The 27451-nt window shown below is 53.2% G+C and overlaps 2 protein-coding genes across 2 annotated transcripts in view; both read right to left on the bottom strand.

Annotated features, from left to right (window-relative positions):
- The window catches only part of LOC149521867 (uncharacterized), a 34479-nt gene extending 23591 nt beyond the window's left edge, over positions 1-10888 (bottom strand). Inside the window, exons 1-2 of the mRNA XM_089772699.1 lie at positions 10753-10888; positions 6401-6649 (exon numbers count right to left, since the gene is read on the bottom strand). Of these exons, the coding sequence (XP_089628825.1) occupies positions 6401-6649; positions 10753-10888 (385 nt within the window). The remainder of the gene's footprint in view (positions 1-6400; positions 6650-10752) is intronic.
- The window catches only part of LOC142819585 (uncharacterized), a 176921-nt gene that overhangs the window by 84258 nt on the left and 65212 nt on the right, over positions 1-27451 (bottom strand). The gene's annotated exons all lie outside the window — the stretch shown is intronic.

Here is a 27451-nt window from a genome sequence, read left to right as displayed (position 1 = left end):
GTGGCTGCAATAGGAGGCCTGGGCTGGGCTGGGCTGGCCCCAGGGGTGCAGGAGGAGATGAAGGATGAGAGAGAAATGGGGGGTGGGTACTGCAAGGTGCATTAACGCTGCAGCCAAGGGGCCTGACACGGGGCAGAGAATGAAGCGGGGAAGAGAGGGGAAGGGTCAGAGACAGGAGAGGGAGCCGATCTGAGGAGCAGCATTTGGGGCAGCCCACGGCCCCAGGGGAGGGGGAGGGACCCGTTTTATCAACAGATACAAGATGTCTGTTCAACCTGTTCTGAAAACCTCCAGCAACCAGGACGCTGCAGCCCCCTCCAAAGCCTGTTCCCAAGTGAGACTTTCCTCAGAGTCGGCAGCGTTTTCTAAGACCTAGTCCATGTGGCCCTGGCTGCAGAGGAAGCCCATTCATTCCTATCCTGACCTCAGTGCATGTGAAGAGCAATCCATCGCCCCCCTCGTTAACACAGGCATCGTTGTCTTTGACGGCTGCTCTCGGGTCTTTCTCAGTCTTCTCTCAAGTCCGAATGTGCCCAACATTTTAACCTCCCAACAGGCCAGACTCTCTCACCCTTCAGTCGGGTTTTGCTCCCCCCTCGACCGACTCTAATTTGTGTCCATCCAAGTCACCGAAGGCTGATTCCTGGGAAGTGCTGAGCAGCCTGGCCCGGAGCCAGCACTTAAACAAGGTGATTAATATTAACAGTGTGAGTGATCCCCCGTTCTATGCACGGGGATTGCGACAGCGCGTTCCCAGACAGCCCCACGCACACGATGGTACTTGCTAAGCGACTGTCACCTCCCATGTTCCACCTCGCTCCCAGCCCCCACCCTGATCAGCTCCCTATTGTAACGTGGCATGAAACTGAGCTGTGTGGTGCAGGGGCTCTGGGTCTGTGAAGCGCCAGGCACAAATGGCCCTGATCTCAGCTAGCGCATGGACTGCCCCTCGCTGTCACTGAATCCAAACCCCGGCTCAGCTCACGGCTCCCCTCCAATAAACTCCCCAAATGGTGAAAATTGTTCTGACAGCTTCCCCCCACTGCTCTGTCACTGCTCCACATGGCCCATCACCCCCACTGCTCTGACCACTGCACACCACTGCTCTGTCACTGCTCCACATGGCCCATCACCCCCACTGCTCTGACCACTGCACACCACTGCTCTGTCACTGCTCCACATGGCCCATCACCCCCACTGCTCTGTCACTGCTCCGTCACTGCTCCACATGGCCCATCACCCCCACTGCTCCGACCACTGCACACCACTGCTCTGTCACTGCTCCACATGGCCCATCACCCCCACTGCTCTGACCACTGCACACCACTGCTCTGTCACTGCTCCACATGGCCCATCACCCCCACTGCTCTGACCACTGCACACCACTGCTCTGTCACTGCTCCACATGGCCCATCACCCCCACTGCTCTGACCACTGCACACCACTGCTCTGTCACTGCTCCACATGGCCCATCACCCCCACTGCTCCGACCACTGCACATCACTGCTCTGTCACTGCTCCACATGGCCCATCACCCCCACTGCTCTGACCACTGCTCTGTCACTGCTCCACATGGCCCATCACCCCCACTGCTCCGACCACTGCACATCACTGCTCTGTCACTGCTCCACATGGCCCATCACCCCCACTGCTCTGACCACTGCACACCACTGCTCTGTCACTGCTCCATATGGCCCATCACCCCCACTGCTCCGACCACTGCACATCACTGCTCTGTCACTGCTCCACATGGCCCATCACCCCCACTGCTCTGACCACTGCACACCACTGCTCTGTCACTGCTCCACATGGCCCATCACCCCCACTGCTCTGTCACTGCTCCACATGGCCCATCACCCCCACTACTCCGACCACTGCACATCACTGCTCTGTCACTGCTCCACATGGCCCATCACCCCCACTACTCCGACCACTGCACATCACTGATCTGTCACTGCTCCACATGGCCCATCACCCCCACTACTCTGACCACTGCACATCACTGCTCTGTCACTGCTCCACATGGCCCATCACCCCCACTACTCCGACCACTGCACATCACTATTCCACTGCTCCCACATTGCCCATCACCCGCACTGCTCTCCCCACTGCTCTGTCACTGCTTCTACATTCCCCAGAACACCCACTGCTCCGACTATAGGGAGATGGGCCAGAGAGCAGGAAGTGCCCAACTCCCTTGGAGGAGCAGGGCCTGTCTCTGAAGTGCGGCCCGAGTCTGCACGTGGCCTTTGGGCACTTTCCCGTGTCGCTTTTCGGTCAGAAGTGCCCGTCCCAGGGGAGGGCGACTCTCCCCAGCAGCCTCGGTAGGATGTGGACGGACAGGAGGGGACGGGCCCAAACCGTCTCCATGACCTGCCCGTAGCTGGGCTGCGAATCACTGGGCACCTGGTTCTTGGCACGCCCGCCCCCTCCCCCGTGTGTCGTGTGTTCACTGGGGCACATCGGCTTGGAAAGCCCCTCGTGTCGGCTGCACCCCTCTGCTCTGCACCGGCCCATATGACTCTCTTGGGCCAATCAGCATGGCCCACGCTGCTCCCTTCATCCTTAGCATGGGTGGCCAAAGGGTCCTGAGTCCCTGCACCCGCTGAGGGAGTTGCTGAGTCGTGGTGAGGCGCATGGGGGGAGGTGTCACATGCCCCTCCCAAATGTCATAAGGGGTGTGCCAAATGCCAGCCAATGGGGTCCATGGGGCCCAAGCTCAGAGGACTAGTAAGGGCTCCCCAGCATTGCCTGGGGCAGGGGCAGGGCCAGCACCTTGTGACAGGACGCCTGCCCTGCACTGGCCCTTTAAGACCAGGATTCAGGCCCTGAGCTAGGGCTGGGAACAGAGAGCCCAGCTGAAGCTGTTCCGCGAGTGAGAGCCCAGCTGTCAGCTATAAATAGAGAAGCACAGTTTGCTTAGGGAGAGCCAGTGGAGGGCTGGCTGGAGAGGAAGCAGGAGCTCTAGGAGGGAGACAGGCTGGGGCTAGCCAGCAAAGGCTGGGAGAGGGCCAGCCAAGACTCCCCCTGGCTAGGGGCTGGAGACAAAACCCTGGTTTGGAGGTGGATCATGAGGCCACTTAGGTAAGCGGGGCAGTAGAAATAACCCCAATGCCAATGATGAGCAACCCGCACAGACTGTAACTTGCCCTGAGAGGGGCTAGATGAGGACAGTCAGGGGGCACTGAGGCACGGTGGGGGGCTTGCACCCTGACACACCTGCACTCACTGGGGGGAAGCCAGCGATGAGCCTGGGAGTCAGTGGAGAAGAGCTGGCCAGGGCTGGGTCATTCTGCTTCCCATGGCTGTCACTGCTGGTGAGGGCAGGGGCCCAACTCCTGCTGTTCATTCCAGGTCCCCCGATAGTTCTTTGGGCCATGTCACTCAGGGGCACAGGCCTGGGGGAGAAGGTGCAGTGGGAGTGGGGAAGAGGCAGGGAGGGGTGAAGCAGAGGTGGGAGCTTTGGGGAAGGGGGTGAAGCAGGGGGCAGAGCAAGGGAAGATGAGGGGCAGGGCCTGGGTGGAAAGCTTGCCCCTCTTTTCCCTGGGGGAAAGGGGAGGAGTCACATGGGGAGGGCAGTCACATAGCTGGTGCCCCCCTTTGGTCCCTCCCCAGCAGTCACCCCTGTGCTGAGGGATCCTCCCCAAAACCAGTCTCATTAGAGTCACAGACTAGGCTCAGATCGGAGCCAAAAGATGCTCTGATTTTGCCAAATGCTGTTTTGGGGGAAGGGCTCTATCATGGGAAACCCTTCTCAGATGACCTGAGATTTGAGCCACGGGCTGTTCTCCCCACTCCCCTGAAGCAGAGAGAATTCCAAGCCCACCCGAGCCAGCAGATGCTTCTTAGCGCACGTAGAAGAGTTCATTCTCAACAAGAAGCCCCTGACCTCTTAGTGTTTGGGTCTAGCACTCTGTGGCTGTGTCTAGACTGCATCCCTTTTCTTATTTTAAGAGGGATAAGGGATCTTTCGGAAAAGGCTTTATTTTCCGAAAGATCCGCGTCTAGACTGGCGCTTTTTTCAGGCAAAGCTCCGAGCTGGAAAAAAGCGGCAGCCATGTTTATGCAAATGAACGGGGGGGATTTAAATCCCCGCTTCATTTGCAATTGCTATGTGTCTAATTTGCATCCCTTTTACGGAAAAGGGATGCAGTCTAGACACAGCCAGAGATAACACAGATGCTCTGTTACTGGTAGGGGATCTGGCCTCCTGAATCCCATGGAGTCACGTCAATTTACTCCAGGGATGCATCGCTGGGGGATCGGATCCACTGACTCCAGCAGAGCTACACCGAGGTACCAGCTGCAGGTCTAGGAGCGGAAGAATCACAGCCCCAGATTGGTTTGTCTATGCTGAATGATCATGGCACACCAAGCAGCGATGCCACACGTCGTGGGGAGTTGTCAACGGCACACGAGCTCCCGGGGAGATGCTGTGGCCAAAGAGCTAATTGTGATCCCAGGATGCATGAATAGGGACTTTCCAGTCAGAGTTGCACTTTGTTGCACCCTGGGCTCTCAGCCTAGCTGAGAAAATCCAACACGAGACACCAGCTGGAAGCTGAAGCTGAACGAATTCACACTGGAAAGAAGCCATGGCATTAACACAGAGGGTAATTCACTCTGGGGACAATTTACCAAAGGTGTTGGGGGACTCCCCAGCACCGACACTGTGTTAAATCAAGAGTGACTCTTCCCTAGCTCTGCTTTGGCGGCAGGTCTCTGACTATGCTGGAGGTCAAGCTGGATGATCACAGTGGACCCTTCTGGCCCTAGAATCGATGAATCTAGATTTGTGATCCACAGAGCACTCTGCAAGAGCGAAAGCTAAGCACGGGCCTCGCTCACCACACTGAGCTGAATGTGATGCTCCTCTCTTGACTTGGCTTCTTTGACATTGTTTCCACCTGCAAACCTTAAACCCTTCTCTCCATTAATCAGTCTGCTTCCCTACCCACTGTGAGGTTGTCGTTGCTCGATCTGTTTTCACATCCGTTGAGGGTTGGTTCACATGGGGAAACATGCCATCAGAACTTGACTGTGAGAAGAGTGCCCCCTTGGGGATTGTACTGGTGTGACTGGAGTGTTTTGCCTGAAGAGCTAGCCCTGTACATTTCCCACAGTAGACCCTCAAACACTCTGGTGCTGGGGTCTATGTAGTGAAACAGAGCATGTGTTTGTCTAGGAACCCAACTGCCTCTGCTCAGAGATCTGAGGGGACATGTATAAATCTCCCAGCTGCATTTCCAGCATCATTTTTCATTTCTTACCGCTGAGAACTAGTCCCAGGAAACTGACTTGTCACTTAATTACCCTGAAAATAGCAACAAGAAGCTGATCTGAGGGAATCACCCAGGACAGGTGAACACTGGACTATCAGTTACATCTGTTCAGCTGCTCTCTGAACTCAGGGCACTTCCTGGGCTGTTTCCAGGCAGTCGGCGGAATTCTCAGGCTAATTGCAAACCTGGACGTAACAAATGGAACCTAAAACCAACACGTACGTGCCCTCCCCTGACACCCTGTCTTAAAAAGTGGAGGGATTCCCACTTGGGGAATTTGGCCTTAGTGCAGTATTGCCTGGCCCTGGTAAAGCCATTGACACCAGGGCTAAGTGGGTGGAGAAAACTGCTCCCTTGGGATCCACTCACCAGCCCTTCTGTTTGCGACAAGACTCGGGGGCTCCGTCTGTCAGATCCGCCAGAGACCCCGGGCAGGAGCCGCAATGACAGGCTGAATTGCTCCAGCCTGTGCTATGCAGGGGCTCTGGCCAGATGGCTTCACAGTGGCCAGTGGCTTCAGCCTCTGAGTGGTATGAGGTACGGTGGGGGGGGGGAGGGGGAGGGGATGACAGCAAAGAGCCTGGATTACACTGAAGGGGTGGGACGGTGGCATGGAGCATCTTCACCAGACTCACTACATCCATGCAGCTGTACCACTGTAGGCCTGTCAGTGTAGATCAGGGCGGGAAGGTCAGGCCCATCAGACAGATTTGGCCCACCAAGCCACTGGATCTGGCCCATGGGCTGCCTAGTTTAATCTGTGGGCCACTCCACCGGGGCCCCAGGCACGCAGCAGCCGACTGATTCAAAGCAACCCCAGGCTGTTCAAAGCGTCTGGCTGCTCTCTGGGCTCCTCTGCTGCAGGCACTGGGGGGTGGGGGAAGGCTCAAGTGCTGCTTCCCACTCCCAGCAAATTCTCTTAGTTTCAAAACCGACTAACGGGCGCTTGGACACCGGTCGATGGAGCTGAGAGGTGGCATTAGGGACTGAAAGGATCATTCTACCCTCGCGTCAGTCCCTGGAGCCTGAGGACCTGCTCTCCCAGCCTTATCCTGGGGAGGGGGCAGCCCGGCTGCACAGACATTCCCCTGGTTTGCTAGTTCCCGCTCATGACTCACTTTGCCCGGTGACGGGGTGGCCTCCTTTCAGCATCTTCTGCTTCGACTCCTGGAGAACGTACTGGCAGAATTTGTGGCTCTGCTTCAGGAACTCAGGCTGCAGGGAGCTGTCAGGGAGCGACTCCAGCTGCTTCATTTCCTTGTCGCCGGCTGGCCGGTCAAACACAAAGCACTTGCGCGCGGGGAAGTATTCGCGGATGCACTGGCGTGGGAGGTTGTAATTCCACACCTCCTTGCTCCGGTCTGCACCTAGAAGGGAAGGGAGCAGCCAGCAATCAGTTGGGGCGGGGAGAGAGCAGTGAATTCAAACAGTCTAGAACAGGACGGTTTTATCTCCCAGCAGAGCTTCCGTCCACCCGTCCTGGCTGCTGGCTTGTTGCCACTCAAAGGCAGATCCCTGCCGATTCTGGCTTTACCCCAAGGCCAGCTCCTTCACTAAACACTTGGAGAGCAGGAATGAGATGATGAGTTTGACAAACCAGGATAAGATAATGTGGCAGGCGACATGCCTGTAAGGGCAGAATGCCGAGTGGTTAGCCCACACCACCACTGGTAAGGGTTTTGGAAGGCCCAGTAAAGACACAGAGGAACATAAGGAGGAAGAGGGCTGGCAAGGAAATGTCCCAGGACTGAGCAGTGGGGTGGGGAAAACAGGAACTTTCTCTGTAATCCAGGACCAGACGCCAGCTGGTCTCCCTTCCCCCCAACCAATCAGGGGTGAGCTGGGAGAAAGGGGCCTGGGTAAAAGCTGTCTGCTCCCCCTCCCAGGATCAGGTGGCCGGGACAGGGACAAACGTGCATTTTGGGCTCTCGGTTATTATGGTTGGTGGGTTTTTAACCCATTTAGAGCCTAAATGTTTTCCTTCTGAACTCCATGGGCTGCCTGCACTTTTTCTCTGGGTTGTTTTTTTTACCATGCTCCCACACCCTGGGCAGAGAGATTGTGATGAACTAGCCCCACCGCTACTCTCTAACCCAGGCCCAGGCTGCTTCCTAACGCCGTACCTTCACCGCCCGTGACTCACGCTGCTGGCTTGTACCCCTGGCCCCTTTCAGCTGCCTCATTTGTGCCTTAGATTTTGTCTTCCCAAGTGCAGAACTTTACTCTTGTCTTCCCTGGATTGATAGGTTACATGAGTTCATTTGTCCAAAGCACCTTTGAGTTAGGCACATCAATCAGTCTGTGTGAACCCCACCTCCATCGAAACGCTTTGTATGCACAGCACATGCACTTTCAGTCACTCCAAAACAAACTTTTAAAAAGTGCACGATCTCTTGCACCATATCTAGTCAGGATTCAATTCCCCACCAAGATTTGTGCAGTCAGGTAATGTGTTGAAAGGGACATGGATAAACTACGAAAGCTGGGCTGTGAAGAAAATCGTTCAGCCAAAGCCCAAACTCCAAAGCTTTCTGTTGAAAACTCCATGGAGAAGCCAAGTGAAAAGTAAATAGGTAACTCAAAGACTATAAAAACTTACCTTCTGGGAAATCTCACAGCCACTGTTGATGTTCTTTGTGTTACTACAGCACCTAGGAACCCAGGCATGGACCAGGATTCTGTGGTGTTAGGCACCACACAAACACTGAACAGAAAGCTAATCACTGCTCCAGAGATCTCACAGGCTGAGACAAGATACCACAGCTAATGACAGTCAGACTAGGGAGCCCAAGGAAACCACGTGGGACAGTATCACTCAGCATCACCAGCAATGGTTTCTGCACCACAGCCACCGAACCACTGTCCAGGTTGTGTGTAGGCTCAAGGAAAGCTCTGACAGCAGCTGGTGTGATACCTTTGTGGGAGCATCCCAAGTGCGGAGATAGCTTGGAAGAAAGCACACGGGGGGTTGAAATGACACAAGGGTTCAGAGCGCTGGCTGAGGGGAGTCAGGCGCCAACAGCTTCATGCTGGGGAGGGCTGGGCAGTCTGTGAAGTGTCTTGAAGCTGAAGAGAAGCAGCCTCAGGCGGGGCTCAGACAGGGCAGGGAGGGCCATTGAGGGGCTGGCAAAGGGTCTTTGTGGCAGAGTTGGGAGAGGCCTGAGGGGCCACATTACTCTTGCGGCCAAAGAAAAGGCTCCTGCAGTGGCTGCGGTGAGGGGACAAGGCGGCCGGGAGGGGAGACTGAGCAGGGGTGGGGTGCTGGAGGGGATATGTAGGGCAGCCAGAGCAGGGAGCCGGGCGCTGGGGAAGGAAGCTCTGTCCCACTAGGGATCGGCAGCCCTCCTGGGGCGGTTGTGGTGCCCAAAGCCTCACGACATGATGCAGGAAGAGCCCGGGCGCATCTCTTGCTGCTGTCGCTGTGAGTGGTACCTCGCCGGGGGCAGCGCTACTGCAGTTGCCGTGGCAACAGCACTGGCTGCCTGGCACAGGATGGCGCATGCACAAGAGCCGGTGTCGGGGAAATGGAGCCGTCGGAAGAGCATAAATTCTGCCTTAGTGACCAGCTTCACACGGACTCTCCCCATGTACGGCCCCGGGGAAAGAGTCCTCTGTATTCGGGTTCATGGGCCAGTCAGCGTTCCCCTGGGGAGTGGCACAGGGCATCCATAACAGCACAGAGCCACCCTGAACATGAAGCTGCTTCACAGCACATCCAGCCACAGCTCTGTGCCTGGTCCTGCACACACAGAGCCCACACAGAGCGAATGAGTTCTTCCCCCACCCACTCCAGCTTTTGCAGAAAGAGTCGCTGCATCTCATCCCATTGGACAGACAGTGGCAGGAGCAATTCAACGGCCTGAACCAATTGAAATGGGGTCCACGTGCCATGGAAGACAAAGAGCATCTTCAGATACACATCTGCTACGCTAGCGGGGCAGAGTGTCAGCTACAGTCAGTAGGGGCAGGAGACAAAGGCCCACGGTCCATTGAAAACACAGAGACCAGGGGGACTGGTCCAAGTCTGGGGGAAGGAGGGAAATTGTAGCCAGAGGAGAGACAAGCAGGGACAGAGGGGAAGTCCAGTGAGATTATCTTAGAGGTCTGTATTCCAGTACATGAAGTGTGCGGAATGAACAGGGGCAGATACTCAAAGAGTGCATCCTGGGCAGGCTAGTTAAAGAGTGAACCCCATGTGCCAGCTTTTTAAAAGAGCAAGCTCCAGGTTGCAGCTCAGCTGGCTCGTGTCTGAGTGGTGCAATGGGGCACACCCCCTTTCTTTCACCTCCGTGTTACAGTTGGCTTCTGCTACAGACCAGGTACCCAGGAAGAAGGGGTGGATGAGATTTTTTTCAACAACTAACAAAACTCATCCAAACACAGGACTTGATGGTGACGGGGGACTTCAAATGTCCAGACATCTGTTGGGAAACTAACACAGCTGGGCACAGAGTAGCGAATAAGTTCTCAGAATGCTTTAGAGACCACTTTTTACTACAGAAAGTGGTTTGAGCATTGGTGTCCAAATTGCTGTGGATTTGATTCTAACCAACAGGAAGGATCTAGCTGAGAATCTGATGGGGGAGCACAGCTTGGGAAAAGTGATCATTAAATGGCAGCATTCAGGATTGCAAGGAGTGGTTAGGAAAGAAGACAGTAGATTAAAGCCAATGGCCATGCAAAGGCAGACTTTGACACACTCACAGAATTGGTAGTAGGAGCCTATGGCAAACACATCTCAGGGAAACAAGAGTTCATGAGGGTTGGCAGTTTTGAGGAGATGTTCAAAGAGCAAACTAACCAATCATTGGAGGGCTGGAAGTAGGAACTATGGGGCCCTGGCTTAAAAGAGCCCTGCAGTAACCTGAAAACGAAGAAAGAGTCATACAAGGAGTGGAAACACGGAGCATTACAAGGGACGAGTATAACACACAGCCCAGGGATTCAGGGACAAAACTACAAAAGCCGAGGCACAAAACAGGATCAAACTAATTAAGAATATGAAGGGTAAGAACAAAACAAAATCTTCATCACTGAATTGGACAATGGCATAGAGTGAACTCTTCTAAAGTAGGCAGAAGATACTGAGCTGGGAGTGGGAGCTTGCAAGCACTTTGGAAGACAGGATTAAAATTCAAAGAGGAAAAAAATAGCCTGAGCTAAATAGGATGAAACTCAATAAGGATAAAGTATTACACTTAGAAGAAAATAATCAGTTCCACACAGACAATATGAGGAAACACTGCCTAGGAAGGAGTTCTGCAGAAAAAGATCTCCGGGCTAGAGAGGATCACATGGACGAACGTCTAGAGTAACTCAAAGCTGGACCTCTTGAAGGGGCACTGACAAATCCCATTGACCCCTTGGCAAAGGAAAAGACAGCCTTCCTGACCCCCTTCGGGCTATACTAATTTATGATGATGCCTTCTGGATTGCATGGGGTATGTGTCAAACCATGAGATGGCTTTACGGAAGTTGATGCAGAACATTATTGTCCCATCTGTGTTAGGAACTAATACAATTGGGCTAAGCCACTCGCTCTTTGACTCCTCGACCACCCTCAGCACCAGCATTTTTCCCAGCTGCTCCTTAACCGTGTCCCACATCTTCCTGGGGAGGGGGCAGCGGTTGTCCCTCCCCTTTTGGCCCAGGATGGTGGTGATGTGGTGACTAGTTAATCAAGTCCTCCCTGGCTTGTCTGACAAGACCTGCAGGAATTGGGCTGTTGCTGCTGTTCCATACCTACGTCTTGCCCAAGGTCCACTGGATGGTGTTCCTGTGGGCCTCCTGCCTGAGGCCCAAGTTCTAACCCCAGAGGGCAAGGGGTGATCAGCACAGCCTCCCGTTCCTTCCAAGCTTTTAGGAGATTCATGTGATAAATACGGGTCTCTTTCTTCCGCCCCCTCCTCTTCCCCCGGCAGCTGCACTTCATAGTCCATGGGACCCACCTTCGGATCACTTTGAACGGGCCCTGCCAAGTCCAATAGCTTGGACTTGGCCAAAGATAGCAAAAGCAACACCCGGTCCTTGGGTTGAAAGGTCCTTATCTTTGTTCGCTGGTTATAGTGTTGCGCCTGGTCTCCTGTGCCTTCTGCAGGTTCTCGTGGGCTAATTGGCCCAGCTCCTTCAGTTGCTCCCTCAGCTGTAGCACATAGCGGATGGTCCCCTGGGTGCATGTTTCCTTCTCTTCCCTTGTCTCCCTCACAAGGTCCAGGATTCCTCGTGGGTGGCATCCATACAATAACTCAAAGGGAGAGAACCTAGTGCTCCCTCATAGCAAAAAGGAGAGCCAGCAACCATTTATCCCAAAGCCGCAGGTCTTCTTCCATGAACTTGCAAAGCATGGTGTCTGGGAGCGAAGGGCAGCATTCCAACCTACACTCACTCAGGTAACCCGTGAGGTCATCATTGTGAGCGGGGAGTAGATATCCCCCAAGCCCTTCCCCCATGCACCCCTCACCTGTGTCTTATTTAAACAACCACAAGTCACTCACTCGTGCGATCATTCCTCGCCTTCCGGCTTTAGTCTCCTGTTACAACAGTTCATCTCCCTCAGACGAGGAGGGTAGGGAGACCTGGACCCTCCCTCACTCCAAGTCTCAAGCCAGGACCGTAGGAGCAGAAGCAGTGTTCTTCTGCTCGGTTGGTGGGGATGCAGCCCTCAACTCACCAACCCATGGGTCACGTGGTACCTCATCCTAGGTTGCTTCCTACCCTCTGTGGAGCTCTGGGAACCTGGCTCACCCTCCAGGATTGGTCCTCTCAATGCCCCATCCTTCCTCCTCTTCCTGGTGCCACGAGCCACCATTTAAACTTGGTGCCCGTTGTTTTCAGATACTCACATCGGTGCAGACCACCCCAAGCCACCTGCCGGCGCTGGGCACTTCTACACATACGCCAGGAGTGGCACGCAAACAACCCCTACAACGCCTCAGGGGAACCATTCCACAGCTGCAGAGCACCTCCACTTCCTCCTGGTTAGTGCAGGGGATGGAGGGCTCCAGCGTCAAGGACCCAGACACCCCATTACACATGGTCTTGAGAGTTCTATTAAAATGCTCTACTAATCCATCTGTCTGGGGGCATGGGGTATATGGAGGTCTTTATAGCATGGATGTTCAACAGGTGGCACTATTCAGCCATGAGCCTGGATGTTACATTTGCTCCCTGGTCTGTTAGGATCTCCTTCAATAGCCTGACCCTCACAAATACTTTTAGGAGTTCATCTGTGATGGCCCGGTGGTGGTGACTCATAAGGGGATCGCCTCTGGGTAGTGGATGGTGTAGTCCATGATGACTAAAATATACTTGTTCCCACTTGTGCTCCTTTCCACTGGGCCCACCAGGTCCAGGCCTATGCGCTCGAACGGCATGCCCATCACTGGTAGCAGTATCAACGGCGCCCATGGGACCCTGCCCAAGCTAGTCTTTTTGCACTCCAGTTACGAGGCACAATAGTCGCTAATGTCTCAGTGGATTCCCCAACCAGAAATATTGCTGGGCCACCCTATGCAGCATCTTTTCTTGGCCCAGATGCCCTGCCCATGGTGCGGTGTGGGCTACGTGAAGTAAAGCTTCCTGGAATTACTGGGATACCTGCAGCTGGCCGATTTCAACCTGGGTTTGAGGATCCATGATCAGCCAGTACAGGAGATCGTTTTGGATCTCAAACTGGGGTCCCTGAGCTCTGTGCTATGACTGGGTCCCATCTGGGTTCTCCTGCCTGATCTCAGGCCTGGTTGAGGGTTGTGTTATTCTTCTGTTCTTCAAGGAAATCCCCTTCTAGGTCAAGGCCTGTGTGCTGGGGGTCTGTGGACGACACTGCCTCCTGAGGCAGGGATCTTTCCCCTTCCGTGCCCCTGAGGTTCTTTCCTGTGGGTTCTCCACTGGCTCTTGCCCAACCAACACTGCCTGAGTGGGGCGAGGCTCCTCCTTTTGGTGAGTTCCAAGGGTTTTGCTTTGCAGGAGGTCTGCGAAGTAGGACCGGTCCCAACCTAACACCATCAAATAAGCCAACTTTGAGGCCACCACTGCTATCTGGCATACCTCATTGGAACCCATGGCTAGTGACACCCCCATCATGGGGTGCTCCTTCACATCTCCATGAATACACTGTAGCTGCACTGACATACTCCACCATCTGGCCTGGCAGTCAGTCCCTCCCGTATCAAGGTCTGACTACATCCTGAGTCCACTAGCGCCACAGTCACTATCCCATTCACCCTGACTGGAATTACTATCTTTGCTTGGTCCCTTTTTTGAATTCTTGCCACTGCCACCAATACCTGTCCATAGCTGCACTCCATGAATGGGCATTAACATCTAAAATGGCCCTCTTGGCCACACTTGTAACAGTGGGCTCGGGTTGGACCTGCTGGTGGAAGCTCCCAGGGGGGCATCCATTGCTCTTGGGGTGGATCAGGCTCTCCCCAGACTGGGGATTCCCGGTCGGTCCCTCCTGGCAGTCTGTTCTTAGTCAGTCACGTTGCTCCCATGGGAGTCATTGACAACCCCCCTGCTCCCACTGGACCCCCCAATCCTGCCTCTTTCCCAGCATCCCTGGATTACACAGTTTCTGCTCAGTCTCCAGGGTTTCCTCCGCCACCATATAGTCTTCCACGAGGGAGATGGCTTGGGCCAAGGTCTCAGGGTGATGGTGTTGTACCCACTCCTTCCCCCCTCAGGGTAGAACTTTCATGAACTGTTCCAGGGCCACCAGTTCAGCTACATGGGCAGCAGTCTTCCAGTCCGGCTCCAGCCACCACCAACACTGGTCCCATATTTGCTGGGCTACAGCCTGGGGTCTAGCCCCCATGGGGTACCGCTCTTGATGTAACCATCATCTCTGCACTGATCCCTACTTGGTCACATATGGCCGCCTTCACCCATGAGTATTCCATTGTCTCCCGGGGGTTCATATTGCGATAGGCCATCTGGGTTGGTCCAGACCTGGCTGAGGGGATGGATTGCACCCTCAGCAAGTTTGCAGATGACACTAAGCTAGGGAGAGAGGTAGACACGTTGGAGGGCAGGGACAGGGTCCAGAGTGACCTGGGCAGATTAGAGGATTGAGCCAAAAGTAATCTGATGAGGTTCAACAGGGACAAGTGTAGAGTTGTATACTTGAGATGGAAGAATCCCGAGCATTGTTACAGGCTGGGGACCAACTGGCTGAGTAGCAGTTCTGCAGAAAAGGACCTGGGGATTACAGTGGACAAGAAACTGGAGAGGAGTCAACAACGTGTCCTTATAGCCAAGAGGGCTAATGGCACATTAGGTTGCATTAGGAGGAGCATTGCCAGCAGATCCAGAGATGTGATTGTTTCTCTTTATTCGGCTCCAGTGAGGCCACATCTGGAGTATTGTATCTAGTTCTGGGCCCCCAATTACAGGAAGGATGTAATTGGAGAGGGACTAGCGAAGGGCAATCAAAATGATGAGAGGGCTGAAGCATATGATTTATGAGGAGAGACTGAGGGATTTGGCCTGTTTAGTCTGCAGAAGAGAAGAGTGAGGGGGGATTTGATAGCAGCCTGCAACTTCCTGAAGGGAGGTTCCAAAGAGGATGGAGAGAGGCTGTTCTCAGTAGTGACGGATGGCAGAACGAGGAGCAATGGGCTCAAGTTACAGTGGAGGAGGTCTAGGTTGAATATTAGAAAAAAATATTTCATTAGGAGGGTGGTGAAGCACTGGGTTGGGTTCCCTGGGGAGGGGGTGGAATCTCCTTCGCTAGAGATTTTTAAGTCTCGGCTTGACAAAGCCCTGGCTGGGTTGATTTAGTTGGGTTGGTCCTGCCTTGGGCAGGGGGCTGGACTAGATGACCTTTTGAGGTCTCTTCCAGCTCTATGATTCTAGGGGGCCAGCAAGGTTGCCTAATGCTCTGGGCACCCTACAACAGGGGGTCATCCAAGAATCCACCTCAAGGGGGTCCACAGACATCCTCTCGTCCCTCCACTCCATACACCGGCAGCCCACCTCACTCATCATATGCCCATTGTGTGATGTTTTAATGTAATGAACGGGGATATGTAAAGGCCAACTGTCCCAAGTGCACCAACAGGCTGCAGCTCATCACACAGGGGTCACCACAAGAAACCTCATGCCCAGATGCCTCATGGATACTGAGAGAGAAGGGAGACTGTGAATGTGGGCAGAAGGGAGCTTGTTGCATGGAGGGACACCAGAGAACAGGTGTCAGTGATCCACCAATCCCTAGTGGACCCCAAACTCATTGACCCAGAGGCCCAGGTCCCCATTCAACCTTTCAAGGTCAATCCTTTTGACCTCTCTACTGCCTAGTTACCAGTTAAGTACAAGGACTGGTCAAGAACTTGAACTTTTATAGTTTATGATGACTATCCCATTCCTATGCTGGTAGGGGAAGACTTAACCAACCATGTGCACCAGGCTAAGAGGGTGGGAGTGCTCACTTGTAGCAAGGCTGAACAGGCATAGACACCTAAAACTGCTCCTGAGCCTACCAGTCTGCACCCAGACACCCCAACACCTGCAGTGATGGAGCCCGACCCCAGACCAGTGACTACAGCCACAGCCGTGGATCCCCTTCCTAAGGTTCAGGTGGAACCAGCCCAAGACCCAGAATGGGCGGAGCAGCCAGTACCAGGATTGGAACCTGCTGCATGAGGGCAACACAGAGTCTGCAACAGCTGCTGAATCTGTGCAAGAGGCCCCCCAGAGCTGGCAACGCAACCCAATGTGCCAGCAGAAAGTGGTTCCCCACCCGCAGAGATACTCATCTTGCCAGCATTGCTTCCAGGGGGACCAAGCCTGATGTCTCCAGCATTGAGAGAGCAGTTCTAGGCAGAAGAGGGAGTAGATGAGAGCCTCATGGGAGCTTGGATGGAGGCCAGAAGCAACCCACCACCACCCAGCTCGTCAAACAGATCTAGGTTTGTGGTAGAAAAAGGACTTTTATACTGAAAGTCCCTTTCTAGAGGGCACAAGGAAGACTGGCATTTTTGGAAACAGGTGGTGGTTCCAGCTAAGTACTGGGAAAAAGCTCTTGAACTTAGCCCATGAGCACCCTGGTGGCCATGCTGGGGTGAATGGAACCCAGAAGTCCCCAGGCCAATTCCCAAACCCCTAGGCCACTTGACAACCCACCCCATCTCCCTTCCTTCAGGGTGTCCCTTATCCAGCCTTCCTAATGGGGGTAGCTGGTGCTGGCTGCGGTGATGCTCCCCCCAGGTGGGTGAGGCTTGAACCCATAACCCTGGGGTTCCTTAGGCCAATGCCTAGATATCTAGGGCACTATGTTCAGGGCACTCATGAGAAGAATGAGTAAGTCATTCTACTGGGAGGGAATGGGCAAGGAGGTGGCTGGCTATGTCCACTTGTAAGGTGTGGCAGCAGGTATGGAAGCCCAGAGACCAGGTGAAGGCACCTCTCCAGCCCCTTCCCATCATAGAGGTCCCATTCCAGCCTGTAGCTGTGGATATTCTGGGTCCTTTCCCACACAAGACCTCCAGAGGGAAACAGTTCATATTGACCCTTTTTGGACTTTGCCACGTGATGGTCTAAAGCAGTGGCTCTATGGGGCACTATGGCCAGGAATGTGTGCCAGGCACTAACAGATCTCTTTGCCAGGGTGTAGCCCACTAACTGTTATCTGCCTTATCTCGGCCTGCTAAAATGATATTTGCTTTGTTTTAGTTAATTAATAGCTTTATTATTTCATTTTTGTTTTTCCTTTATGGGTATGTCTACACTACCCCCCTAGTTCGAACTAGGGGGGTAATGTATGCATACCGAACTTGCTAATGAAGCCCGGGATTTGAATTTCCCGGGCTTCATTAGCATAAAGCCGGCGCCGCCATTTTTAAAAGCCGGCTAGTGCGAACCCCGTGCCGCGCGGCTACACGCGGCACGGACTAGATAGTTCGGATTAGGAAGCCTAATCCGAACTATCTAGTCCGTGCCGCGTGTAGCCGCGCGGCACGGGGTTCGCACTAGCCGGCTTTTAAAAATGGCGGCACCGGCTTTATGCTAATGAAGCCCGGGAAATTCAAATCCCGGGCTTCATTAGCAAGTTCGGTATGCATACATTACCCCCCTAGTTCGAACTAGGGGGGTAGTGTAGACATACCCATATAGATTTAAATATGCTGGTAATGCAAGAGGCCTGCAGAATTCATTTTCTGTAAGATGGCTTATAACAGTAAATAATCAGTGAAATACTTGTTTGTAATTTTCCATAAAGGGGTGAAGCAAGAGTTTGTGATTGGTGCAACAGTTTATTTTTTGAATCCTGCCTGGAATTTGATGTATAAATCTGCTAACATAGCAGTAACGGCCATTTCAAATTTCCTGCGCAATCACACCAGATGGGGAGATCTATAGACCACAGCCTCCCGCGCTTTCTCTGTGGTTTTGGGAAATTATCCAAGCAAAAATCAGTCATTTGTAATAAATATTCATAAAGTACCTGAAGATTTATTCTAATTAAAAGAAGCTCTGAAATCTTAGGGTGCTAGTCGCAGTTATGGGAAAGGGATGGTATATCTGGGACACTTTGGCACCAAAAGGGGTATTTAGGTTTAGGGATTTGGAAGATTAGGGCTGCTGGATCAGCGTTGCTGAGGCAGCCCACTCTGAAGCGTTGTCTTGTCAGGTCAGAGAAACTGAATATTTATATCTATCTTTCTCTATAAATGCTTTCTCATTTCCTTAATTTCTTTTAGGAATCCTACTACCACTTGCTCCCAGGTCTTCCAGGGGAAGGGAAGCCACCCTTCTCCATCCAAGAGCAGAAGGCCTGGTAGGATAAGCATGCCAGAGAGCTGTCCTTCAAAGTAGGGGAGCAAGTCATGGTACTGAAGGCTCTCCAGGCCAATAGGATGGAAGCATCCTGGGATGGACCGTTCACAGTCCAAGAGCACCTAGAGTAGTTAATTACCTCAAAGTATTCCCTGACCCTGACCTTAAGCCTAAGGTGCATCACATTAACTCTCTGAAGCCCTTTTATTCCCGAGAATTCAAGATTCTTCAGCTTATGGCTCAGAATGTGGAGTGGCCTGAGGGAGCCTACTACAATGGAAAGTCAAGGGTGGAGTAGAAAAGGTAAGCCTCTTCCTGAGCCTCGGCCATGAGCAGCGATGGCAGATTGTGCAGCTCTGCACCAGGTTCACCTCAATGTTCTCAGCCACCCCAGAACAGACCGAATGGGCGTTCACTCCATGGACATGTCACCCAGTCAGGAATCCAACCCTACAGAATGGCTCCTTCAACCAAGGGGACTATAGAGAAGGAGATCAAGGGCATGCTGGACATGTGTGCAATTCACCCTTTGGAGAGCTCATTGGCTTCTCCAGTGGTCCTAGTTCCCAAACCAGATGGGGAAATCTGCTTTTGCATCGACTCCCATAGGCTGAAAGCTGTAACTTGCCCAGACAACTATCCACTGCCATGCACAGAAGAGCTATTGAAGAAATTGGGGTGTGCCCAGTTCATCTCCACGCTAGAATTAGCCAAGGGATACTGGCAGGTACCTCTGGAGGAAGCAGCCAAGGAAAATCCATCCTTCATTGCACATGCAGGGCTGTATGAGTTTAAAGTTCTCCCTTTCGGGCTGCACAATGAACCTGCAACCTTCAAAAGGCTTGTAGATAATCTACTAGCTGGATTTGGGGAATTTGCTATGGCCTATCTGGATGATGTGGCCGTATTCCCTGATTCATGGGCAGAACACCTTGAACATCTTCAAGCTGTCTTCCAACGCATAAGGGAGGCAGGGCTAACAGTTAAGATTAAAAAATGTCAAATTGGCCTAAAAAGAGTGATTTACCTTGGACACCAGGTGGGTCAAGGAACTATCAACCCTCTGCAGGCTAATGTAGAGGCTATCCAGAATTGGTCTGTCCCTAATTCAAAGAGGCAAGTTCAATCCTTCTTAGTTTTGGCCAGGTATTACAGGTGATTTGTACTGCACTACAGTGAGATCGCTGCACCACTAACAGATGTACCCAGGGAAAAAGAACAAAACAAATGCCAGGAAGCTTTTAACCAGCTTAAGGCTGCCCTGATGTCTGACCCTGTGCTCAGGGCCCCAGACTATGACAAGCCTTTCATCATCACCACAGATGCATCCAAACGTGGTGTGAGGGCAGTTTTGATGTAGATACGGCCAGAAAAGAGAAAACCACTGATGTATCTAAAAAAAGAGTTTTGTTCTATTGTGTATATTTTGTCTTGCTACTGGACCCAGATGGGAATTGGGAAGAGAAAGTGAGGTTGACGCTGCACAACTTTTCCTCACTTAAATCCAAATCACGCGCAAGTCTCGACACCACATTATTACCATCATCATTCTCGCAACCTTCGATGTCCTGTGGTGATGGGCGAATGATGAAGCAGCAGGTGTGGACACACTGGGAGCTATAGTCACGGACCTGCACACAGACGGCTCAGGTTTAATGGTCGTTTCTCGCTGATCGAAGCAGCAGTGAAATCCTGCATCTACCTGGGCGACTGAGCAGTCCTCTTCAGGAACGCACTGCTCACCTCCGTAGAATTGGGGAAGAGGCTAGAAAAGGTGCCCTAAACATTGCCTGCTTCACTACATCCTGGCCAGTTTACCACGGCTGGTGGGAATCCCATTATGGCGGTCGAACAAATACAAATAAACAGATTAAACATATGGCGACATCGCTCACCATTGGAACTTGGAACGTGCTCACACTTCTGGACAACCCTACAAGAGACAGACCAGAGAGAAGAACACCTTGGTTGCCAGAGAGCTTGCAAGATACAACATCGATATTGCAGCTCTCAGTGAGACTCGTCTTGCTAATGAAGGTCAGCTAACTGAAACTGGAGGTGGATATACTTTTTTCTGGAGCGGTCGTGGCACCGATGAGCATTGCAATGCTGAAGTTGGATTCGCCGTCAGGAATCACCTTGTTCAGCAGTTTGCCAGTCTTCCCAAGGGTGTGAATGATCGGCTTATAACACTACAGCTTCCGCTACAGAATAGAAATCAAGCCACTCTGATCAGTGCTTATGCTCCCACAATGACTAACCCAAACAAGAGGAAAGACAGGTTCTACGAAGAACTGGATTCCTTACTATCAGCTGTGAGTAGCACCGACAAGCTGATCCTGCTCGGTGACTTCAATGCAAGAGTAGGATGTGACTCAATAGCCTGGCATAGAGTTGTTGGCAGACATGGAGTGGGCAAATGTAACAGCAACGGCCTACTCCTACTGAAGACCTGTGCAGCACACGACCTCCTTATCACCAACACAACGTTCCACCTGCCTACCCGGAACAAGACCTCTTGGATGCACCCCCGCTCTAAGCATTGGCATCTTATCAACTATGCCATTGTCAAGAGAAAAGACAGGCAAGATGTCAGAGTGATCACAGCCATGTGTGGTGCTGATTGTTGGACAGATCACAGGCTCATTGTCTCCAAAATGAATCTCCGAATTAGAATGAAGAGGTGGCCACAAGGTAGCAAGCCCATAACAAGAGTTAATGGGTCCAGGCTAAAGAACCCGAGCATAGCCTCAGCATTGACTGAGGATCTAGAAAGCAGGCTTTTCGACCTGTACCTTGCAGGCAGTGCTGCGGACGACTGGGAACTTTTCTGGAATGCTATCCACTCATCTGCACTGAAAATTTTGGGACCCTCTTCGCGCAAGCAGCCCGACTGGTTCGATGAGAATGATGGGGAGATATTGTCTCTACTTGCTGTAAAGCACCACCTTTATCGTGCACATCAGAACGATCCATCATCAGCTGCCAAAAATAATGCCTTTGCAAATGCTCTCAGGACAGTCCAGAACAAACTGCATAAAATGCAGGATGCTTGGTTAAGTGACCAGGCTGCTGAGATTCAGGGGCATGCTGACAGGAATGACATGAAACGGTTCTATGCAGCCCTCAACATTTTCTATGGACCTCAGTCTCTCGGGAGCTCCCCCCTTATTAGTACAGATGGTACCACTCTGATTACAGAGAAGGCTCAGATCCTGCAGAGATGGGCTGAACATTTTGAAGACATCCTCAACCGACCATCAATGACGAGGCGATCGAGAGGATTCCCCAGGTTGATATCAACGGTGCCATGGATGATCCACCGGTAGTAGCCGAAGTTTCACAAGCTGTTAGCCAGCCAGCCAGCGGCAAAGCTCCAGGGGCAGACGCTATACCTGCAGAGGTCTATAAAGCCGGTGGTCATGTACTCACAGAGAAGCTCACTGAGTTGTTCCAGTCTTTTTGGGAGCAAGGTTCCATTCCTCAGGATGCATCCATTGTACACCTCTATAAGAGGAAGGGCAATCGACAGGTATGTGACAATCATCGGGGAATTTCGCTGCTTTCCATCGAAGGTAAAATCCTTGCAAGAGTGATTTTAAATCATTTGGTCACTCATCTGGAGTGTGGCCTCCTGCCGGAGTCACAACGTGGCTTTCGTAAGGGCCGCGGGACTATTGACATGATCTTTGCCACGCACCAACTTCAGGAGAAGTGTCAGGAGCAGAATCGTGAACTTTACACAACCTTTGTTGACCTCATGAAAGCCTTCGACACTGTCAGCTGTCAAGGTCTGTGGAGTATCATGTCAAAGTTTGGCTGCCCCCCCCCCCCAAATTCATTCAGATGGTACACCAGTTTCATGATGGCATGACGGCCAGAGTGCTAGACAGTGGAGAATCTTCTAAAGCATTCCCAGTCACCAATGGCGTCAAACAGGGCTGTGTACTCACACCTACACTGTTCAGCATCATATTTACTGCTATGCTGAATGATGCCTTCCAGGACAATGTTGCTGGAATCAGCCTTAAGTACAGAGTGGACGGGAATCTTTTCAACCTGCGGAGACTTCAGGCTATCACCAAAGTGAAAGAGACTGTTCTGAGAGACTTCTTGTTTGCCGATGTATGCTGGCTCTGAAGCAGAGATGCAAGTCAGCGTGGACAAGTTCTGCACAGCTTGTGACATCTTTGGACTCACCATCAACAGCTGAAAGACCGAAGTCATGTATCAGCCTGTCCCTTATGCACCATACACAAAATCCACAATCACAGTCACAGGGCAGATGCTACAGGCAGTGGATCAGTTCACTTACATCAGAGTTTACTGTTTTCCTTGTTTGGGGGTTTAGAAATAATGTGTGAGCTGACATTGGTTTGGGGTTTTTTTTTTGCTCTTTTGTAACTAAGCCTTCAGAACAGAGGTTCTAGGGAGGCTAATGTAGGCATTCGAAGTTTCAGATGAAGCCCGGGATTTATTTGCATCATGCCGTTCAGTCGCCATTTTGAAATTCCACTAGTCCGAAGTAACTGCCCATGGCTACACGCGGCAGTGAAACGGCAATTTAAACTAAGTCCTTAGTTCGAATTAACTGTTACACCTCATTCCAGGAGGATTAACAGTTAATTCGAACTAAGGAATTAGTTCGATTTGCCATTTCACTGTCGTGTGTAGCCGCGGGCAGTTACTTCGGACTAGTGGAATTTCAAAATGGCGACCTGATGGGAAGATGCAAATAAAGCCCAGGATATTTAAATCCTGGGCTTTATTTGCAACTTCGAATGCCGACATTAGCCTCCCTAGTTCGAACTAGGGGGCTAGTGTAGACATACCCCCTGAGTATCTATATCAAATGGTGGCTCTTTCCATCTAGCCAATTTACTATGCTTGTGACTGTAGTTTTGTTTTGGTAATAAAAGATTATTTTTCTTCTAATTAACCAGTATTGGTTGATTGTTGTCTCCTTAGGACTCAGCGCTTAGTTACAAGGGCAGAGTCCATTCTTGTCTGTGGATTCCCTCTGTGTTTCCAACTCCAAGCAAAATGGAGGTTGGGGCAGGGGGAGAGTTTTACCTTAAGAAGGGGATTTCCCAAGTGATCTCTTCCCTGATTTTCTTGGCATTACTTGAATGGTGGCAACGGGTCCCCCAAAATCTGGGTATTAGGATTTTGTGAAGGGAAGTTTTTGTACCAGAGCCTGTAGAGGTAAGGTTTTGGAGTGCTCTTGCAGGCCCCAACTTCCGCATTCATCGTGTCAGAGTGGGGAACAGCTTTGACAGATGCATCAAGAGGAGTGTTGTGAGCAAGACACAAGTCATTCTTCCGCTCTGCTCTGCACTGCTTAGGCCTCGGTTGGAGTTTTATATCCCGTTCTGGACCCCATATATCAAGAAGGATGTGGAGAAATTGGAGAAGGTCCATAGAAGAGCATCAAGAATGATGGAAGGTCTAGAGAACATGAGCTATGAGGGAAGACTGAAATAATGGGGCTTGTTTAGTGTGGAGAAAAGAAGACTGAGGGAGGACATGAAAACAGTCTTCAAGTATGTAAAAGCTTGTGTGACGGGCCGTAACCGGCCCGCACTCCCAGGGGGCCAGCATGCCGGGAGGCTGGTGCGGACACGGGCGAGGTGCCCCAGCACCGCAGACGTGGATGCCATGGCCCGGCCAGGTGGAGCCCACCCCCGCGGCTGCGCCAGCGCGGGACGGACAGCCCCCGCATGGGGGAGGTTAGGGGAGGAGGCACAGCCGCGGGAGCAAACGGTGATGCCGGCGGCACTGGCAGTGCGCCAGCCGCATCATTAGGGGGGTGGGGCCAGCGGCCGATGTCGGGGACAGTGGGATGCTTTAAAACACCCCGCCGGCCCGGAGACAGGGAAGGGCCTCCCGCTCGGGAGCAGGAGGCAACCAGCGTCCCAGGACGGACCGGGGATGCACCCGAGCCTGGCCAACGGCCCAACCCTGCACCCGGGGGCTTCACGCCAGCCCCCACCCCTGGCGGACCTCGAGCCCGGGGTCCGACAGCGAGCCAGACGGTGCCTGGTGGCTACGCAGGGAGCGGCCTGGCTGGATCAAGAGGCGCGACAGGTGGCTGGCTCCCGGGTTCTCTACAGACCCCTCCCCGACCCCCGCAACAGAGGCACGGTAAGCTGGTAGGGAGCACAGACCGTCAGAGGGGGCAGGACGAAGGGAGGAAGCAGCCCAGGGCGGAGGCCTTCTGGCGCCCGTGGGTAGATGGGTTACGGGAGGAGCGACCCCCGTCTACCGCGTCAGGGAGCGAGCAAGCCCCGATGCTTAGGGCCCCGGGCTGGGACCCGGGGAGTGGGTGGGACCGGGTCCCCCTCCCTCCCCTGCCGAAACCGCCAACCCCGAGCGACGCTGACCAGGACAGGCTGTGGGACTGAGGCACGTCCCGCCAGGAGGCCGGAGGTGGAATAAGGGGCGTGGACCCTCCCTCCCTTAGGGACGAGTAACGTGGGCGGGTTCGCTGACCCCTCCCTTCCCTCGGGGAGGGGGGTGATCGCACCCAGCCGCCCCGGGCTACCCGGCGGAGACCCGGGGCTGGAGGCAGACAAAGGAGGGCCAGGGGTCCGCTGAGCCCCCCTCCAGACTTGGGAGGGGGTGATCGCAGCCCGAACCCTCCACACTTGTTACAAGGAGAAGGGAGAAACCTTGTTCTCCTGAACACATGTGGATTGGACCAGAAGCAATGGGCTTAAATGGCAGTGAGGTGTGGGGTTAGGCTGAACATTAGGAAAATTTTCATGCCTGACTTCTCCTCTCCCCAAAGTAAGGTCAGGATGTCTGGGTGATGGATGAAGATGTTCTGATTGAACCCATATGTGCAAGGCAATGGGTGGGAATCCACCATGTCGGGGGTGTCACTCACCACGCCAGAGGGGCGAGATAGAACTTGTCTGTGTTGGGCTAGGAAGAAGGGGTGTCTCTGCCCAGCCTGTGGGCAGTGGAAAGTCCTGCCACTGACTGAGCCAGGCACATGTCCTAGCACCCGCAGGGTCAGCCAGGGGCTCTGACTGTGTCGTTGGCAGGGGAGCTGTGGGAGGGCTGTGTGGCAGGGCAGGGCAGGGCAGCCTGCAGAGAACACCCCCCACCAGACAGTTGATGGCAAGGAGCCATGTGGTGGCTGCAGGGAAAGTTTCCATGGGGAGCTGCCACTGAGCAGGTCAGCCCCAGTCATGCTCGGAGAGCCAAGGGCAGGGGCTACAAGCAGAGGGCTCTGTGCTGGCCTGGGCCCTCAGGGCTGCTCAGGGCAGAACCAAGACTTGTCGCTGCTGGGAGGGTTCAGCCCCAATCCCCGAACCACTGCAGAGATGGGTCAGGGCTGCTCCAGCTTCATTCACAAGGCAGCCGCCATTGGAAGGTGGTAGGTCCACCAAGGTGTGTGGTGAGTGTCCAGAGGAGGGTTGGGAGTTTACTTGCCCCCCGACCTATCTGCTGCCTGCGCTACCCAGGGCCTGTCACAGAGACAATGGCACTGCATGGTGGGGTGTGAATTCTTCCCCCACTCAGCTGGGTCCCCGGGGAGACGATGGTGCCCTAGAGTGAGAAGCACAGAGAGACCCGGAAACGGGTATTTCACAGGCTGATCCCAGCCCCTGTTTACCGTGGTAACAGGACCCAGGTTTCTGTTTCAGCAGCAACAGAGAGGAGCAGCCGGCGGCCAGTCCAGAGGCTGGAGCACTGCTGGCGGCAGAAATCCCTCTGCTTGTGGACAGGATTCACAAGTGCTTGGGGCAGGTGGCTGGTGCAATTTGTTCGGAATTCACAGCCAGGGAGGAGTCCCTGCCCTGGTTTTTCCCAGCCTGCCCAGATGTTGGTGCCCATGCTCTGGGACACTGCAGGGGGCACTGGCAGTGACAGATGTGGAAGGACAGGCAGGCTCACAAATCTGTGCAGTGGGAGTGTGCAGGGGGCAGTCATGGAACTTGTTTTGAACCCTGGACTGCAGCAAGGAAACTACTGGGGCCATCAGTCAGCAGCAAGACCTCAGATAGAGTACTAAGGGAAATGTCTTCATTTACTGTGAAAGGAGGAAGATCCCAGTTCCTGTGAGTGTGTGTATTAAATGACAGTCCTCCTCTGTCTGCAACTAGGAAACCCTGCTCTGTGCCATGTTCTAAAGCCACTCAAGTCCTAGAGATGTTCCACATTAATCCAGAGGGGCCCATGTTCCCCTCCCAAGGGAGATTCCAAAGGCACTGAGGTAGAAATGCCTCTCAGTTACTGTGAACTGAGGAAGGTTTTACATGAAGGTAAGTTGGCACCAGTGGAACCTGAGTTACCAATGTGGAAGCACCTCAGTGTGAAGTGAGTCCCCAGAGCATGTTTGTGCAGCGCCTGCAGACAGCCGCTCGGACACACAGATCCATGTCACTGCACAGGCCAGACGTGGGTCAGCACAGAGCTCAGCCTGGCTCCGTGTGAGCGTCAGACACTCACAACATCACCACGTGGAACCTTCCCCTGTAGAGAATCAGCAAGCATAGTGCTTTGGCCACATGACAGAGCGTCCCAAGGACGAAACCAAGCAAGAGTCCTGAGCCAACAATAACAACATCTGCCTGAGTCAATGACCTTCGAGAGTGCTGTGTTTGGGACTGGGAAAAAGCAGTTTGTAAACTTTTAAGAGTATAAGGTAGTTGTGATCTTGCAATAAAATGATTTCGTGCTTGCACCGGCCGGAGTCCGTGCCTTCATACACCACAAATGGCGCCCGATACAGGGCTTGAACTGAATGAGTGATTCAAACCGGTGGTGTACCCGCGGCTGGACGGAGGATAAGTTGTTGAGAGGAGCTCCCGAAATTACTGACATCACCATTCGCAGGACGAACAGGTGAGCAGCCGCGGACAGAGTAACAGAATGGGGCAGTCTGCCACGAAAGAGCAAAAACTGCAGCTTGAGATCTTGCAGCACATTCTGAAGGAACAGGGGTTTAAGGTTCCCCCTGTACAGCTGGTTCAGCTGTTGGTTTGGATACGAGACCATTGCCCGTGGTTCCCGGAAGGGGGTTCTTATGATTTGACCTTCTGGGAGAAGGTGGGCAAGGAATTGAGAACCTCTGAACATCTTGCATTATCCCTCCCAAAAGGGATCATAGTAACGTGGCGAACTGTTTATACAGCCATACGGGCATTGCATCCCACCGAGCGGGTCCTGAAGGAAGCGTCAGCAACACTTGATCCCAGGCTATATCAGGACCCAGAGGATCCCTCGTCCCCTCCCCCAAAACCCCCCAGGGAGGATTGTGAGCCAGTGTACGCCACGGTCCCGGTCTCCCCGGAGCCTGATGACTTGTGCCTTGGCCCTGAGGACAGTGAATCTGAGGACGGTGGGCCCGAGGACCCCTTTGACACAGGGACGGCAGCGGT

Source organism: Pelodiscus sinensis, chromosome 22, assembly GCF_052426305.1.
Source record: "Pelodiscus sinensis isolate ZL-2025 chromosome 22, ASM5242630v1, whole genome shotgun sequence".
Taxonomy (NCBI): Eukaryota; Metazoa; Chordata; order Testudines; family Trionychidae; genus Pelodiscus; species Pelodiscus sinensis.
This window is presented reverse-complemented; position numbering and strand designations above follow the sequence as displayed.